Source organism: Mobula birostris, chromosome 1, assembly GCF_030028105.1.
Source record: "Mobula birostris isolate sMobBir1 chromosome 1, sMobBir1.hap1, whole genome shotgun sequence".
NCBI classification, from domain to species: Eukaryota; Metazoa; Chordata; class Chondrichthyes; order Myliobatiformes; family Myliobatidae; genus Mobula; species Mobula birostris.
The window spans coordinates 53,128,484-53,147,787 of record NC_092370.1 but is presented as its reverse complement, the minus strand read 5'-3'; the positions used below and the strand labels follow the sequence as shown (position 1 = coordinate 53,147,787).

Sequence of the window (19,304 nt, the reverse complement as noted above, 5' to 3'; positions counted from 1 at the left end):
CCATAATGGACAGAACTTAGCAAGTTACCTACTCCTAGACTGAAACCAAGTCATTCTTTATGCCAATCATAGCAAATCTAATACAGAAAAATTTGTTGATACATACATTTAACACTTTTTCCTTCCTCTAATACATCAGTGACCGTGGAAAATCTCATTACAGATGCACCAATTTACAGTTCAGCTGACTGTAGAGACAGTGCACAATGTTTACAGAAGGAGATCAAGATGTGTTACTAGTATTAATGATTTCAGATCAAAACATTAATTTGTTTTATTTCTTATCTGCATTTCCTTGCTTTCAAATTACAAAAATATTTATTCTAAGTAATGGTTTACAGTAAAATTTGCAGAATCATGTATGAAAAGCCTCCCTTCTTGAACTAGTGGCCAGTGTTTCCTTTACTTGTGGATTAAGAACTAGAACTTCTTAAAATTAATAAACATTATTGCAACACAGTACAGATAGTCATAGAAAAGTACAGCACAGAAACAGACCCTTCAGCCCATCTAATCCATGCCAAAACCATTTAAACTGCCCATCGACCTGCACAAGGACCATAGCCCTCTATACCTTTATCGTTCATGTACCTATCCAAACTTCACAAACATTGAAATCTGGGTTTAGATCCTGTTTTACTGTATAATAAAATTATCACATTTCAATATTACAATTTAATTTAATTTACATGAATATAGGGTGATGAGATTGCAAGTGTGACTCAAATATAATGTATTTGGTATTATTTTATCTTTTTTCGACTTATACTATTTATCTTCGTGTACTCTGTATTCTTCTATGTAGAAATTAATAAAAAATATTGAAAAAGAAAAGAAACATTGAAACTAAGCTCGTATGCACTTGTGCTGGCAGGTCATTCCACACTCTCACAACCCTCTGAGTGAAGCAGTTTCTTCTCATGTTCTCCTTTAACTTTTCACCTTTCACCCTTAACTCATAACCTCTGGTTGTAGTCCCACCCAACCTCAGTGGAAAAAGACTGCTTGCATTTACCCTATCTATAACTCGCATAATTTTGTATACCTCCATCAAATTTCCTTTTGATCTTTTATGCTCCAAGGATAAAGTTGTAATGTGTAATTACATTGCATTGAACACCGTCTACCAAGTTAAGCAGTTGAGCAGTGTGCTAAATTCACAGAATACAACTTGCCAGGAATCTCTAACTCATTGCTTAGATACTCAGGCTTGAATTCACTCATCCATGGTGAATACTCCTTCAGATTTCCCGGTGCCTCCAGCTTGCTCACACTTTCCAAGATTTTTGTTGCTGCTCTGTTAAAACTAATTATGTCCATCGTAAGCAGTTTTGAGCCATCTTGTCCAAAATGTTGATCAAAATGTTTTTTGAAAATCTGAAATTCAGAAAAGATGATGATAAAATATTGCTGGTTAGGCCACATAATTGTGTGAGATGATACCAAATGACATTATTACTTGACAGAGGATGCAAATCAGAGACAAGAACACATTAATTCTATAAAGGTGCAAATCCTGAAATTGTTCAAAACTAATGCAAATGCTGAGTTTAAACTGAGTCAAACAATTCACAGCGCTATGGGGTTTCGGTCTTTAACAAGAGTTGACCATTCTAAATTATTCAGATAGAATTCAGGATGCATATTCCTTCCTGGGAGGGAGGATGGGAAGAGGGGTTGGATCAGGGAAGCAGTATTTGCCAAGGCATTTGTTCCCAATTACTATCCAATCACCAGTACCAAGCTTGAACATCATTCATCTCATCTTAAAACTACACAAAAGGAATGTATTCAGCCCTTAGCTCCTGGGAGCAATACCATTAAACCTGTTCCTTCTCCCTTTACTTCAATATATCCCTGAAAACCACCATTCCCTTACATACAGTACTGTGCAAAAGTGTTAGGCACACACATATAAATAAAAAGAGAGCGAGCTAGGGTGCCTAAGACCTTTGCACAGTACTGTCATAATTTTATGTATTGCACCGTACTGCTGTCACAAAAGAAACCTTAATTTCATGACATACATGAGTGATATAAATCTGATTCTGATATAGGTCTCTGTTGTGGACTGAGAATGGGAAGGAGGCAGAAGAGGGGAGTCGTGGTTGGGAAAAGAGGAAGGGAGATGAGAGGGAGCAGGAAGCATTCTGAAATTATCAGTAAACTATTGTTTAGAATCAAACGTTCTTGCCTGGTATCCCAGTGCTGGGTGTTATCTGCACCTGCGTTACCCCTGGCCCCTGGCACTCCTTCTCTGCCACCTGCCTCATACCCCTCCCGCAGCACTCCACCTTTGCCATTCCCAACATCCTTTGCTCCTGCCACATTTACAAACTCGCTCGACGCTCCACATTGACAAATTCAGTATATATGTGTGTGTGTGTGTGTGTGTGTGTGTGCCTAAGACTTTTGCACAGTACTGTATGACTGTATGCTCCTAAGCTTCACCCTGACTCTTCTTGACATTAACCTACAGCAATGGGCAATTTATAGAAGTCAAATGGCTTGTGGGTTTACATCAATACGGAATGGTGCAAGAACTCTGGGCTGGTTTCCAGATACTGCTCATCATTAGTGGAGTTTGTGACTGTTAGATGCAGACCATTTTATTTACCATGGGAATTCACCACTGTCCTTATAGTCTTTGTGTACATTCCCCCCAGTGCTAATGCTAAGGAGTTGCTCTGTGAACTGTATGGGGCTATTAGAGAACTGCAGAACGCACACCCTGATGGACTGTTTACTGTCACTGGAGATTTTAACCACGCAAACCTTATGTCAGTGCTCCCCAGATTCTATCAGAACGTGGACTTTGCAACGAGAGGGGAGAACGCGCTGGACCTTGTTTACACAAACATTCCCAACGCGTATTGGGTGGAGCCCTGCCCCCATCTCGGTTACTCAGACCACATCTCTGTTATGCTAATTCCAGCATACAGACGGCTCGTCAGGTGCTCCAGACCAGTTCAGAAGCAGGTGAAAATCTGGCCAGCAGGAGCCATCTCTGCTCTCCAAGACTGCTTTCAGCACATTAACAGGCACATGTTCAGGGAGGTTGTAACCGATGGTGACTCTACCAACTTAGAGGAGTACACGACATCAGTGACTAGCTACATCAGCAAGTGCATTGATGACATCACTGTGGCCAAGACCATCACTACACGTGCTAACCAGAAGCCATGGATGACCGCAGAGGCACGTGCGCTGCTGAGGACCTGTGACTCCGCCTTCAGAGCAGGTGACAAGGCAGCCCTAACAATAGTGAGGGCCAAATTGTCCTGGGCCATTAGAGAGGCAAAGCGTGCACACGCCCAGCGAATCCACAGCCACTTCCAGGACAGCGGAGACACACGGTGCATGTGGAAGGTTGGTCAATCACCAACTACAGGACAACATCACCTGCCTGTACTGGTGATGCCTCCCTCCCAGATGCGCTGAACAACTTCTACGCTTGTTTTAAGGCAGAAAATTACATGGCGGCAATGAGGGCCACCCCTCCTCCAAATGACCAGGTGCTATGTCTTACTGTGGCCGATGTGAGGAGAACCCTGTGCAGAGTCAACCCACGGAAGGCTGCTGGACCAGACAATATTCCTGGCAGAATGCTTAGAGGATGTGTAGACCAGCTAGCAGACATTCTCACTGACATCTTCAACATCTCCCTGAGCAGCGCCATCATTCCTACGTGCTTCAAGGCCGCCACCATCATCCCCGTGCCAAAGCAGCCTACTGGGCCTGAACACCTCTCTCTGCAACTGGATCCTAGACTTCCTGACTGGGAGACCTCAGTCAGTCCGGATCGGGAGCAGCATCTCCAACACCATCACACTGAGCATGGGGGGCCCCCCAGGGCTGTGTGCTCAGTCCACTGCTGTTCACTCTGCTGACCCACGACTGTACTGCAATACACAGCTCGAACCACATCATCAAGTTCGCCGATGACACGACCGTGGTGGGTCTCATCAGCAAGAACGATGAGTCAGCATTCGGAGAGGAGGTTCAGCGGCTAACAGACTCGTGCAGAGCTAACAACTTGTCTCTGAATGTGAACAAAACAAAAGAGATGGTTGTTGACTTCAGGAGGACACGGAGCGACCACTCTCTGCTGAACATCGACAACTCCTCCGTAGAGATCGTTAAGAGCACCAAATTTCTTGGTGTTCACCTGGCGGAGAATCTCACCTAGTCCCTCAACACCAGCTCCATAGCAAAGAAAGCCCAGCAGCATCTCTACTTTCTGCGAAGGCTGAGAAAAGTCCATCTCCCACCCCCCATCCTCACCACATTCTAAAGAGGATGTATCCAGAGCATCCTGAGCAGCTGCATCACTGCCTGGTTCAGAAATTGCACCATCTCGGATCGCAAGACCCTGCAGCGGATAGTGAGGTCAGCTGAGAAGATTATTGGGGTCTCTCTTCCCACCATTACAGACATTTACACCACACGCTGCATCCACAAAGCAAACAGCATTATGAAGGACCCCACGCACCCCTCATACAAACTCTTCTCCTTCCTGCCATCTGCCAAAAGGCTCCGAAGCATTCAGGCTCTCACGACCAGATTATGTAACAGTTTCTTCCCCCAAGCCATCAGACTCCTCAATACCCAGAGCCTGGACTGACACCAACCTATTGCCCTCTACTGTGCCTATTGTCTTGTTTATTATTTATTGTAATGCCTGCACTGTTTTGTGCACTTTATGCAGTCTTGGGTAGGTCTGTAGTCTAGTGTAGTTTTTGTGTTGTTTTACATAGTTCAGTGTAGTTTTTGTATTGTTTCATGTAGCACCATGGTCCTGAAAAACGTCATCACGTTTTTACCGTGTACTGTACCAGCAGTTATGGTCGAAATGACAATAAAAAGTGAGTTGACTTGAAATAACCTTATAGAATGTTTGGTGCAAGGAAGAATGCTACATGCACAGATGATCAGTGGATGAGAATTGGGTTAAAGAGAGGATGTATATTTATTCACAGTCTAGCTTGTCTATTAGGAATCCTTGCTTGGGCAGTGGGAACAACCGGTGCCAATAGAGCCAGGAACTAGTACCTGAAACTGCATACAAAACATGAAAACTGACGAAGGGTGTAATAAGAATAGGTAAAAATTTAAAAAGTGACAGTTGTTGTTAATTTATAGATAATTTCACCAAAGACCAATGACAATAATCAGTTGGAGCATAAATCCCGCGATTTGCTTGGAGCCTCCAGAACACAAGCTTGCTACACCTCATATTAAAATAAGTATTTTTTAAACCCCAGTTTAATACTCCAAGCAGTGATATTATGACAGAAATTACTGATTAAATTTCACCAACCTCAGCAAATCTTCTTCTGAATGCTCCAATACCTGGAGTCTGCAAAGATGCCAGATTTGAGTACATCTCAGCATACTTGCTCCTCAGAAGATGTTTTTTTTCTTTCATTGCTAGTTGACTCCTGATGTCAGTAACCCAGTCCTGTAAAAAAACAAAGACTTATCTAGTTGCTTATTTATTTGTATACATTTGAAATATTTTTAAAATATATGTGAATTCTGAATATTACCTTAAACAACAAATCTGGATTACTCAATTGCTCCAAAGAATGGATGAACCTTTCAATTACTCCACCTTTATCCAGTTTAGTTTTCAACCTTGAAGAAAAAGATATGGTTCAGAACTGTGGTCCAGATTCTGATGAGCAACCTGGGTAAAATTGGCAAAGCAATTATTAACCAGACACAACTGATCTTTGGAAGGTGTGATGGGCAAGCTATTAGTTCAAATTTTCTTTTTTTTTCATTATTTTAGGAAGATGGCAACATGGGAATAGCCAGCGTTTATTGCCCTTCCCTAATTGCGTTTTAAGTTGTTGGGTAATTGTGCCTAAGTTGCTGCTTTCTTGAACTGTAGCAGTCCCACAATGCAGTTGGATAGGAGGTCCCAGGATTTAGAACCAGTACTCATGAGGGACAGTTTATCTACTTCCAAGTAAGGGTGCTGTGTGATTTGGAAGGACATCTGCAAGTGGTGGTGTCCTAATGCACCTCATAAACACAAGAGTCTGCAGGTGCTGGAAATCCAGAGTAGCACACACAAAACACTGGAGGCCAGGAACTCACCAGGCCAAGCAGCATCCATGCAGCAGAACAAGACTTTTTATTAGGGCACTAATGCCAATTAAGTCCTGATGAAGTGTCTTGGCCCGAAGCCTCAACCATTTATTCCTCTCCATGGATCGCTGGCTGACCTGCTGAGTTCCTCCACCATTTTGTGTCTGATACTCCTGATGCACTTCTACCTTCTCCACTGTGGTGCTAGAGGCAATAGGTGTAGAAACTGCGACTGAGTCAGTTAACTGCAGTGTATGTCGTACATTGCACGCAATACAGTCAAGATGCCATAATGATGAAGGGAAAAAATATTTTGGCTGGTAGATGCGGTGCAAATCATGAGAAATACTTTGTCTTGGTGTAAGCTCCATGACTATTTTTTGACCTGCACTCATCCAGGCAAGTGGAGGGTAATCCATTATAGGGTTTGGAGAGTCAAGAGACAAGTCCCTTGCTGCAGGGCACCCAGATCTCTGACCTGCTCTTGTACCTGCAATATTTATGCTACATTTTGGTCACAAGACCGGGTAGATGAGTTCCTGGTAACTAGTGGCTATGCATTTACTGTGCATCTCAAGTTAGTTGAGATGAGTTCATTTTTATTCATTTAAAAAAGTAATTCAGTAACAGAAAAACAACCAACTGCAATTCTTTTTACCTTTCGACAAACTCTCTGTTCTTACTGCCATTTGCAGATGGTTCAAATGTGAAGTTTTCACTGCTGATCATAAAAGGGTACACAACGGCTTGTGGGTAGGAATCTGCAATCTGCTCTACAATGTGCTGCACCGCTTTAGCTTCCCTTTTGTCAAGTAGAGCCATCATTTGACTAATCCAACCAATGAACTGCCAACATGGAATGGAAGACACCTGAGGAATGTTAAGGAAGACTTATTAGAATGTCATCTGTTCTTTATAATATGCATAAATACTTCATATACAAGTCTAATATTAAATCATTTCATACAAGAGTGAAGTTAAAAGAAATGTTTCCAACTACTATAATTCCATACATCCCCACCTCTACCTAAACAATGCAAAATTTTAATTTTCCTTCAAACGTATTTTTTTGGTTTTGTATCAAATTATAAATAATGGTTTGAAAAAAAAAGTAAAATCTTTTTAAATTCCTCTACAAACCCCACCTAGTTTGTATAATTAAAAATAAAAATAGATGACTCAAGTGAGGGAGCGAAGCAAAGACGGAAGAAAAATTGTGTTGCGCAGTCAAGATCGCTTTTTGTGGATGCACACCAGAAAGCAGATGGGGCAGAATTGATCAGGAAGAGTGTGATCGAGTGAAACAAAAAGCATTTAATTCTAACATTTACAAAGCAGCAAAACTAACCATAAAGTACACCTTCTGTTAAATTGTAGTTAAACAGATACAAGACTTAAGAAGGCATACAGTGTATTAGCCTTCATCAACCAAGGGACTGAGTTCAAGAACCGAGAGGTAACATTACAGCTATATAGTACCCTGGTCAGACCCCACTTGGAGTACTGTGCTCAGTTCGAGTCGCCTCACTACAGGAAGGATGTGGAAACTTTTGAAAGGGTGCAGAGGAGATTGTTGCCTGGATTGGCAAGCATGCCTTATGAGAAAAAGTTGAGTGAACTTGGCCTTTTCTCCTTGCAGCAAAGGGGATGAGAGGTGACCTGACAGAGGTGTATAAGATGACGAGAGGCATTGATCATATGGATAGACAGGTTTTTTTCCCAGGCTGAAATGGTTAACACGAGAGGGCACAGTTTTAACGTGCTTGGAAGCAGGCACAGAGGAGATGTCAGGGGTAAGTTTTTTTTACGCAGAGAGTGGTGAATGCGTGGAATGGGCTGCCGGCGACAGTGGTGGAGGAGGGTAAGATAGGGTCTTCTAAGAGACTCCTGGATAGGTATATGGAGCCTAGAAAAATAGAGGGCTATGTGTACCCGAGGTAATTTCTAAAGTAAGTACATGTTCGGCACAGCATTGTGGGCTGAAGGGCCTGTATTGCGCTGTAGGTTTTCTATGTTTCTAAGACTTACTTTCAAGGAAGATTAGATTTGAAGTTAACCAAAAAACTAAAGCTATTGCTTCTTCAATGACCAGTTTTGGAAATCACTTTCTTAACGAAGTTGTTAACTGTAATACTCCTTCTGGGTCCATCCCATTTTGCTGGAGAGCCTGAAATCCAGTCATTGATTAATCACATTCATTCAATAAACCACAATGATATTTGAAGGACAGGTTTACTCTGTAAGCCTGGGAAGATAATGTAAATAAAAAATAGCACAAAGTTTGTAAAACTCGCAGTCCCAACTATGTCTCTAAACCAGCAGTCAATCAGCCAAAGGACGTACCTCTCTTGCCATAAGGTCCTGTGTTTCGGTTGGATATAATTCTACAATCTGTAGCAACCTCGGGAATCTTAACCGAGCTTCCTGTGAGTTATATTTCAGCGCTTTTAACATATTCTCCACCACACATTCTGGGAATGTCTGCAGCTCAGGGAAATTCATAACTGTGAAATAATTTATTGAAATCTTATGAAAAAATGGAAGCATCAGCATTGCAGAATAACTGTGAAGGCGTGAAGTCTAGAATAAACAAAATGGATAATCGTATTTACACTTCAATTCCCAGTAACTTAACAGCGTATTTCTTAAGGGTTAGAAGAGCAGGGTTCTCTGAAAAGTGGATGTAGCGTTTTAGAGTCAGAAAACTGGGTACTTGTCATCACAAGGACAAGGATCATCAGGTCATACTTCTGTTGATAAATGACTAAACAGAATATCTAACTAAGCAGGAGAAAAGAAGAATCTGATGAGATAAAAGCACCAAAACATTTCAATCATAAAAGAAGTTAAATAATTTTATTGATAGAAGTTGGCAGCAAAAAACGGAATTTGGACATACAGTGGTCTCAACAGCAAGTTGTATTTATATTACTTCTTTGTTGCATTAAGACACTTGTGCCATCAATCAGAATTGAGTACTAAGCCATTTGGAAAATATTATAGAATATGACAAATATGGTTTAAGGAGCAACTTAAAGGTGGTGGATCGAGTAACTGAGAAACCACTCCAGATAATGGTGTATTTTAGGAAGAGTTTTCCAAAGTTTAGAGTCTTGGCAGCCAAACACATGATTGTTAATGATGGCAAGATTAAAGGTCAGCGTACTCAATTGACAAGAAATAGGTAGATAAAAATCTGAGAACCTTAGTCACCATGGTGCCAAACAAGGTCTGCATTGTACTGACTACTCATTGTCAGCACACAGAAGTGCATCTGTAGAAAGAGAATTAAGTTATTACAAACTTTCTTGTAGGCTTACTGTTTTCACTTTCTTCTTCTTCACGTAGACACTTGTCACAGAAAGTTGCCAAATTCATGTAGGCCTCAATTACTCCTGCTGTGGCAACATACTCTTCAGAAAGAGACTGCAACTGTTCTTCAGTCTTTTTAACAGAATCTTGGAGGTATCTATAAGCCTTTCTGTACAATCCAATTGTAATCTGAAGCAAAACAAGTCACATTTCCAGATGAGCTTCAATCAATAAAAGCATTTGCACATCCTGTCGCTAGAGTTAGGGATGATTTCCTACCTGTGCTACATCATCACTGGTGGATTCAGAAAGCTTTACCACTTCTCTCAGCTGATCCTCTCCAATGTGCTGAAAACATGATGGATCTTTAGCCAGAGCATTAGCCATAATGTGGTAGGTTGTACCAAGCAAAGTGTTCTGATCTCTGAGAACATCCCGGTGTGTATTTAGATATTCCACCTTAGTTTCAACTGTAACAAGAAGATGTTTAGATTCTCATGTCCTGACTAAATGTTACAATGACCTTAACTTGCTTCAGAAGTGACTGAGTACCCAATGCATCAGCTACTTGTAACAATATACATCAAAGTTCAAAAATTATTAAAGACGGCGAACAAGTTGAATACAGCGTTAAACTAGGTGTTACAAAGTGCATGCAATGTGCCATTACAGGAAGACCTATACAGTGTCTGCATTGTGCCATTACCGTGAGACTTACAATGCCTTTACTGAGAGCTTGTGAATCATGAAAGGTTATGGCACAGGAGGCCAGTCAAGCTCATTATCTGCATACCAACCAAAACCAAAGTACTAAGATTAAATCTATGTGAATGCTCAGCATTTTTCTCCAGGATATCTTCCCTTGTGAAATGCAGTTTGTAGCTGTTTGAGCTTTGGCAAAGTAGGTGGTGGTGGAGGGCGGGGGGTACGGTCAAATAGCTTAAAGTTGGAGTGCAGGGTGAAAAGCTTGATTGCAAATGAGCTGGGTGAAAGGGCTTCCTGCTACTGAGCCAACTTTGGATACAATATGCTGCACTCTCTTGGATCGTTTGGACTTTGAATTTTCTCTACAACCTCTATAAAAGACCATGCTGAAATCAAACTACATCAAACAACCCACCTTGCTCGCCCCCTCAGAAGAGATAATCAGACCTGACCATGGTGACTCCTTAAGGCTAATCAGTGACTTTCTAAATGACATACTGTCCCTTGGAATTGACTCCAATAATTTCTCACTCCCAGTCCCCAAGTTAACTGGCCTGCAATGACTCAGTTTACTCTTTCCTCTTTTTTTAAACAATAACCACTTTTTCAATTTCCTCTTTTGCTTATGAACAAGTAATTTGTTGTTTCAATTTGATGGCAGTCGATAAACCATTCTTTAATTGTATTACTCTACTTCTAAATCTTCCTGGGACTTGGTGAAGTCAAAGTGATACTACAAACCAATAAACAAATTTATGCATGTCAGCTGAAAGAGATGATATTTTTATGTCAAATGTGTCTATTGAGGAAGGCATCAGAGTTTTCATAGACTGGCATTTCAGTTGCCGTGGCACCTAGAGGGGCCTGTTGTTCATTACCCAACAAAGGGATATTCTTCATCACTGTTTTAATCTGCTCGGCTCTCCCCAAATTCAGGCTGTGCCTGTGTCTGTATCGGCTGTAACCATGGATCCATTTTACTCTCCAGTCATCTCTGGCGTAGGACTCCTTTAACAGTTCTTTTAGTAGTTTTGTTGACACTGAGAAGTTGTTCTGAAATATAGAAATTAGACAAGTTTTTTTCCATAACAAAAGTCATAGCAGACTGAAAATGTAATAGTTTCATGATGGTAAAGAGTTGTCATGGTGGGAAAGGTTTGGAGGGAAGTCTAGGAGAGATGTCTGAGGCAAGGTTTTTTTTTTCCCACAGAGAGCGGTGGGTGCATGGAAATTGCTGCCAGGGGTGGTGGTAGAAACAGATGAATCAGAGACTCTTCGATAGTCACATGGATGAAGACAGGGTGATGTGGGAGGGAAGGGTTCATTAATTTTGAAGTAGGTCAAGGGGTTGGCACAATATTGTGGGCTGAAGGGCCTTACTATACATGGACTTTTGGCTACACATTGCTGCTTCAGTTAATCCACCAACATAATCAAAGAGCTCACCCACCTTGAACATTCTCTCCTGTTCCCCCTCACATCAGGCAGACGATAAAAAAGGCTGGTATCAGCTTACACCAGGTTCAAGGACAGCTTCTATTCCACTGTTATAAGACCACTGAATAGTCCCCTCACACAATAAGATGGATTTTTGACGTCATAATCTACCTTGTTATGCCTTTCATCTTATTGTCTGCCTGCACTACACTTTCTTCGTAACAGTATAACTTTATTCTCCATTCTACTATTGCTTTCTCTTGTTCTACATCAAGGCACCGTTAAAGTGAAATAATATGTATAGATGGCATGAAAGAAAGTTCTTCACTGTGATAAACCAATTCGCCAATGTAATAATCAGTTACAATTTTAAATATTTAATCGCAATGCATTTCAACCATAAAAATACAAATCGGACATAAAAATATAAATAAAATACTTGTAATTTAGCAACTTCCAATCTTTTGCATCAGACAAGTAGTTTTTGTTACTTTATTTCTTTTCCGCATGTAAACCGATCACTGTTGCCACTGGAACATTCCCCAAGTGATCACTATTCACAGTTAACCTTCCACTGTGAGGTTGAGCTGATTATTTGACCACGAGAAACAATGCTTGGCACTCCCCACAGCAATAGGAACAATGACTGCCAGTTAGAAACTGGAATTGTAGCATATACTCATCCAATGTTCTCATCACTTCTGTGTCATCTGAACAATTGACACTGACACTTTAATGACACTGCTGTCAAGATTATCCACACATATTCATCAATTACTGATTGTACGTGTACTGAGTTTAATCAACAGATAATGGAAACAGTTAGCTGCATACCTGTTTGCTTGCACTTTCTAACATTTTTAACTTCATGTTAAATTTACAGTCTCTAATGGCCATGTTAATATCTTCCTCTTCTCCGTCCACTTCCATCTGAACACCAGCTCCTTCGTCATCTACCTCCATACTGTCATCAGCTTGAGGAAATGACAACCGCTCCTTAATCTTGTCAAGGAAGAAACAGCTGGAACATGAACCATATAAAATGATCATTTATGGCACAAAATAAAAGGTGAAGTCATGCTAGTGGATATTTGTTACCACCCCTGGCAATGTCAAGAATGCCAATTCAGATCAGATCAACTTTGAGTGAGAGGTGGTCCACTCATGGGGCTTGGCTGAGGTCAGGTTTTATTTGTCTGGTCAGGCTGATTCTGAGAAGGCTACAACAGTTTATTTGCAATTGTTTAACTTTCTGAAGTCTTTCTATCAGGTCCCCAGATTGGCCACACTTGTTCAATAACGCTAATGCTATTCGGGTCCTGGATGCCACCTGACCTAGATTGGTAAACCCTCATCACCATATACTCTTCCTGACTCTATGGGCACGTTGGAAGCTGGTTGATCTGATGTCTTACAGATTCAGTGATGCATATTCAGTCCTCACTGAGGCTGTCTGTGTGAAGTTTTCACATTCTCCCAGTTACCATGCGGGTTTCCTCATAAATCTCAAAGATGTACTGGTTGGTAAGCTACTTGGCCACTGATAAATTTCCTCTATTGTGTACGTTAGTGGGAGAAATGGATTTGGGGGGTGGGGTGGGGGAAAGAATTGATAAGAATGCAGCAGAATAAAATGGGATTACTGTGGCTCACGGGGCTGAAGGACTTCTCCTGACTTTGAATCTGTGATCCTGTACTAAGCGATAAGTTTGTATTGAGTTTGCCAGAGTCATGTCTTGTGGTCCTGCTGAGACCCAATGCAGATTAGAAGACCACTGCATCAAGTGCCTTTGCTGTGTCCAATACAAAAGGAAGGATCTCCAAGTAGCCACCCATTTCAATTCAACTCATCAGGGCTCTAACAGAGATGATGGCAGAACAGTAATGGCTTGAGTTTAAGGGGGCAATTTGGAAGGTGTAAGATAGATACATCCCAAAGATGAAGGAGTATTCTAAACAGAGGATGAGTAATAGAAGAAGACAGTATAAAAGTAAAATAGAGCACATACAAAATAGCGAAAATTAGTGTAAAATCAACTGAGGGCAACTAAAATAACCATAAGGAGAGAAAAGACGAAATATGAAGGTAAGCTAGCCAATGATATCAAAGAGGATAACAAAAGCTTTTCAGACCTCTAAAGACCAAAAAAAGACATGTGAGTGGATATTGGACCGCTTGCAAATAATGCTGGAGAGGAAGTAGTGGGGGTAACGGGATGATGGATGAACTAAATAACGGATGGGGTACGAGGGGGAGGTGGGGCATTAGCGGAAGTTTGAGAAGTCAGTGTTATATAACCCCATCCGTTATTTATTTATATTGTGATGAAAGAGGGTTACAAAGAGTACCCATAGATTAAGATGTTAACTGTCCTGTGCTGGCACCAGTGGGATCAACAGTTGATCTGCCACCTGTCTTCAGGAGAAAGAGAGACAAGGAAGACAATAGAGCAGCATTTGGAAATGTTAATGAAGAGACGGGAGAGTTTAACGGAAGGAGACACGGTCTGAGAGCTGTCAAGATCGGCTCCTTTTTGAACCCTGAACTGTTTGAAGTGTGATGGACAGGCGATACCCCAGCAGGGGGATAAAAAGGGACAGGTTCGCTAAGGCAGGACGCACACGACACTACCAGGTAACGAGACCCTGGAAGCGGTGCACCTCCCACAAGTCGGTGGGAGTTTTTGGAGGGCTGGTCGCGGGACCAAGCCATAGACGCACAGGGTGGAAAGGTACGATCGGCGGGAACCTGGTGTGTGTCCGCCCTTGCCTGGGTGCCAGGTTCACTGCAGAGGAACGATCGTATCTGAAACGGAGGGGCCACAGTCGGTGACCTCAGAAGACATTACAAAGGGCTCGCCCGAAAGCTGACTGCGAGGAATATCGAAGGTCTGTTTGGAAGCTGTTTTGAATATTCATTCGCTTTCGCCCTCTCTCTCCTCCCCCCCCCGGTCCACCGGCACGGCAGTGATTACTGTGAACTGAACTGAACTCAATTGAACTGAACTTTGCGTCACTTTGAAACTGGTCATTTACCCCTAGACGAGGATAGAGCTTGATTGATCCTATTATCCTAGTCTGTGTACATGTGTGTTTATCATTGCTGAACTGTTGCATTTATTATCCTTTTGGATTAGAGTACTGTGTTGCTTATTTCTTTAATAAAACTTTCTTAGTTCCAGTAATCCAGACTCCAACTGAGTGGTCCATTTCTGCCGGTTTGGCAACCCAGTTACGGGGTACGTAACAATATACACACATTCTTTTGCTCTCTCTCCTCTTTCTCCCTCTGTCCCCCACACTATACCCCTTGCCCATCCTCTGGGTTCCCTCCCCCTTTTCTTTCTCCCTAGGCCTCCTGTCCCATGATCCTCTCATATCCCCTTTGCCAATCAACTGTCCAGCTCTTGGCTCCATCCCTCCCCCTCCTGTCTTCTCCTATCATTTTGGATCTCCCCCTCCCCCTCCCCCTCCCACTTTCAAATCTCTTACTAGCTCTTCTTTCAGTTAGTCCTGACGAAGGGTCTTGGCCTGAAACTTCGACTGCACCTCTTCCTATAGATGCCGCCTGACCTGCTGCGTTCACCAGCAACTTTTATGTGTGTTGCTTGAAATTCCAGCATCTGCAGATTTCCTCGTGTTTACAATGTCAACATTCATTTTGAGAGGACTGGAATATAAGTTCAAGGATATAATGCTGAGGTTTTATAATGCATTGGTCAGACCACACTTGGAGTATTGTGAGCAGCTTTGAGCCCCTTAGCTAAGATTGGTGAGGTCCTAGAGGAGGCTCACGAGAACGATTCCAGGAATGAAAGGTTAAACTATGAAGAGCGTTTGATGGTTCTAGGCCTTTACTTGCTTGGAGTTTAGAAGAATAAGGGGGCATCTCATTGAAAACTACTAAATATTGAAAGGCCTAGAAAGAATGGAGTAGGTGTGTCTAGGATGTAGCCTCAGACTAGATGAAGGTCCATTTAGAACAGAGAGGAATTTCTGTAGCCAAAGGGTGGTGAATCTGTGGAAATCATTACCACGGACGGCTGTGGAGGGCAAGTCATTGAGTACATTTAAAGCGGAGGTTGATAGCTTCTTGGTTAGTCAGGGCATCATTGGTTATAGGGACAGAGCAAAAGAATGTTGAGAGAGCTAATAAATCAGTCATGTTGGAATAGTGGGGCAGAAACCTAGAATTCGATATAACACCTTACAGTTAGGGAAGGAAGGAGGAGGTATGGTTCTTCCTTGCCTGAGAAATTATTTTTATGCCTCACAGATAATCCCTCTGTTATATTGGTGTAATAGGGAATATAAGGCTAGATGGAAGGAAATAGAATTTGGATTAGTTGACAGTTTTCCTCTACAGGCCTCAATAGCTGACAAAGGATTGATGGCCCAGTTGGAAAAATTTAAAAACAGTTGGATAAATCTTACATTAAAAGTATGGCAGAAGGTGGTTAATTCATGTGGAATTAATAACATGTTAAAACTCTTTAGATGGTGTGCATATGATACCGAATTCCTTCCCAACAGAGGAGATAAAAGATTTGAGCTATGGATAAAGAAAGGTCTTACAACCTACCTCTCATTTATAGATAAAAGAGTATTACAAAGTTTCCAAATCCTGCAGGACAAACATGGCCTAGAACATAATGACTTTTTTAGGTACCTTCAAGTACGAAACTATGTTAACCAGAGTTGTAGATATACAGACCTATCAACAGTAGAATTAGAATTTTTCAAGATTCTGAATTCGGCTTGCAGTTCAATACCTAGTAAATCAGTTTCTCGATTATATAATGCACTCTCCCATGCTAAAAATGTAAATACACTGTATATTAAAGAGAAGTGGGAGAAAGAAGTGGGGTTGGTACTTTCAGAGGAGGCTTGGGGGAAAATCTGCAGCTTTCAATGGTCCCCGACTAATTCTTTGACTTGGAGAGAACATTGTTGGAAAAACATTATAAGGTACTTCAAGACCCCATATCAGGAAAAATATAAAGATACAAACGTGACGTGTTGGAGAAGGTGCGGCTCCAAGGAGGCAAATCATTTTCATATTTTCTGGGATTGCCCTAAATTAAGTCTATATTGGGAAGGTATTCATAGAACATTAGTTAAGGTACTTAGTTCCCAGATACCTCTGAACTTTGAGACGCTCTATTTGGGGCATGTATTGTTTCTTGAACAGAAGGAAGATATAAAGTTGCTGCAGGCCCTCTTAGCGGCAAGTAAGAAATCAATCACTAGAAAGTGGCTAAATCCAATACCACCTACATTAGAAGATTGGCACGAAATTATCTTGGAAATATTTAAAATGGAAAAGTTGACTTACTCCCTGAGAATTCAAAAAGAAAAATTTTATCAAATCTGGAATAAATGGATTGAATATATAACCCCAATGCGAGCAGACTTTAGATGACTCTCCTAATGATTTATACTGCTCTTCTCATCAACACAGTAATATTGCTAACGTAAGCACCCCTAGTCTAAATGTCTTTTTTTCTTGTTTTCTTTTGGAAAATAGAGAATTAACACAAGTAAAGGGAAAGATTTGGGAAAGGGATAAAAAATGAAAAAATTAAGTAAATAAGTACATAGGGATTGGATAATTATGTCTGCGGGCAGGAGCAAGCATGAACAAATTAGGATATAAACACCTACAATGGTTGTTACATAGGCTTATATACAACATTTTGGACCAGTGGAAATGGTCCAGAAGAGTTATATGGAAACTATAATTACCATTTTTCTTAACAACTAATACCATTACTTAGCCTAATAGATTAGAATTACCACAGTACATAATTATCTATTTAAGTGTCTAATTTCCTTTTATATCATCTCGCTAATTATAGTTTTATACATATAAAAAAATGGAAAAGGTTATATGTGTGAAAAAAGTACATGATATTTGTGAATTCCTTATCCAAATAAAAATAAAATTAAAAAAAAAAGGAATAGTGGGGCAGACTTAATGGGTCAAGTGGCCTAATTCTGCCTGTATGCCTTATGGTCTTATGGACTTCCTATTTCCCTTCTGACATATCTGTCCAGGGCCTCCTTTACCATCACAATGAAGCCTTCAGGTTGGAGAAGCAACATCTCATATTCCATCACCATCTGGTATGGAGGGGCTACTGCACAGGATCGGAGTGAGCTGCAGAGATTTGTAAAATCAGTCAGATCCACCATGGGCACTAGCCTTCATAACCTCCACGACACCTTCAAGAAGCAGTGCCTCAACAAGGCGGCATCCATCATTAAGGACCCCCACCACCTATGTTATCATGTACTGCTGCCGCAAAGTTAACAAATTTCACACCATATTGTATGCCGGTGATAATAAACCCGATTCTGATTCTGCTCCTGATCTAAGTATCCTCCAATCTGATAGCATGGATATATTGTAATTTCTCTAATCTCTGGTAATTACTCCTGTTCTCCCCCAACCCTCTCTTCTTCCATTCCCTATTCTGGTTACCCTCTCACCCTTTTCTTCTTATCCCTTTCCCTCACGATCTACCCATCACTTTCCTCTGGTTCCCACCTCCTTTATTCCATGGTCAACTATTCTCTCCCATTAGACTCCCTATTTTTCAGCCTTTTACTTCTTCCATCTATCCTCTCCCAGCTTACTGCATCATCCCTGGCCCCTCCACCCATCCACCTATCTCCCCCCGACCTAGTCTCAGCTGCAGCTTGTACTCCTTCCCCCATCTTCCTATTCTGGCTTCTGCCCGCTTCTTTTCCAGTCTTGTTGAAGAGTCTCGGCCCAAAATGTCAAATTTTTATTTCCATCCATAGATGCTGCCTGACTTACTGCATTTCTCCAGCACTTCGTATGCGTTGCTCAAAATTTCCAGCATCTGCAGAATCTCGTGTGGCCCTTTCTCATTGCATTTTACCATGCAATCGTACAAGATGTGACACCAGGCTGTTTTACCTTACAGCTTTCCATCATCCAGGGACTTCAAACTGCATCCAGGTAAACATGTGATTCACCTGTACTACTTCCAACTTAGTGAATTGCACTGGTTGCTCACAATATCCTTTCTAATACATTAGAGAAACCTAATCAGTTTACCACTTTGGAGATCATGTCCATTCAGTCTGCAGGGGTAACCCTTAATCTGTCGCTTTAATTCTCTACCCCATTCCCTCTTTGCCCACCACCCAGGCCATGCCCCCTTCTCATGATGACCATCAGAGAGGAGGTTTAGAAGCCTAAAGATACACACTCAATGTTTTAGGAAGAGCCTCTTTCCCTCTGCCATCAGATTTCTAAATAGGCAATGAACCCATGACTACTATATCGCTACTATTTATATACACACACACACATATATATATATACACACACATACATACATACATATACACATACACACACAGTATTCCTTATTGTAATTTATAGTATATTTTATGTAGTGCACTTACTGTGAAATTTCACTACAGATGTCAATTATAATAAACCTGATTATGATTCTGATTCTCTTCCAGCAATGTAGTCTAAACTTTAGGAATAACATTTCAACTTCTAACTAGTAACACTATAGCCCTCAAAATTCAACACTTATCCCAACACCTTTCTGTTTTGTGTCAGAAATGGCCAATTCTGATTTAATTTATCAACCTTGTATACCACTTGTTTTCCTCTCTATGGATATGGCCTAACCTGTTCGGCTTGAGCATCCTCTCCTGCTTCAGATTTCCAGCAACAGGCACAATCTGTATTTCACAGTTCCAGTACA

General features: G+C 41.3%; 1 protein-coding gene across 3 annotated transcripts in view; it reads right to left on the bottom strand.

Moving 5' to 3' along the window:
- Positions 1–19,304, bottom strand: part of prkdc (protein kinase, DNA-activated, catalytic subunit) — a 284,436-nt gene that overhangs the window by 32,822 nt on the left and 232,310 nt on the right. For all 3 annotated transcript variants that reach the window (XM_072255124.1, XM_072255135.1, XM_072255144.1), the window contains 9 exons: positions 12,385–12,571; positions 10,992–11,166; positions 9,688–9,878; positions 9,417–9,597; positions 8,440–8,600; positions 6,755–6,966; positions 5,550–5,637; positions 5,321–5,461; positions 1,176–1,377 (listed from right to left, as the gene is read on the bottom strand). In XM_072255124.1, coding sequence (XP_072111225.1) covers positions 1,176–1,377; positions 5,321–5,461; positions 5,550–5,637; positions 6,755–6,966; positions 8,440–8,600; positions 9,417–9,597; positions 9,688–9,878; positions 10,992–11,166; positions 12,385–12,571 — 1,538 coding nt within the window. The remainder of the gene's footprint in view (positions 1–1,175; positions 1,378–5,320; positions 5,462–5,549; positions 5,638–6,754; positions 6,967–8,439; positions 8,601–9,416; positions 9,598–9,687; positions 9,879–10,991; positions 11,167–12,384; positions 12,572–19,304) is intronic.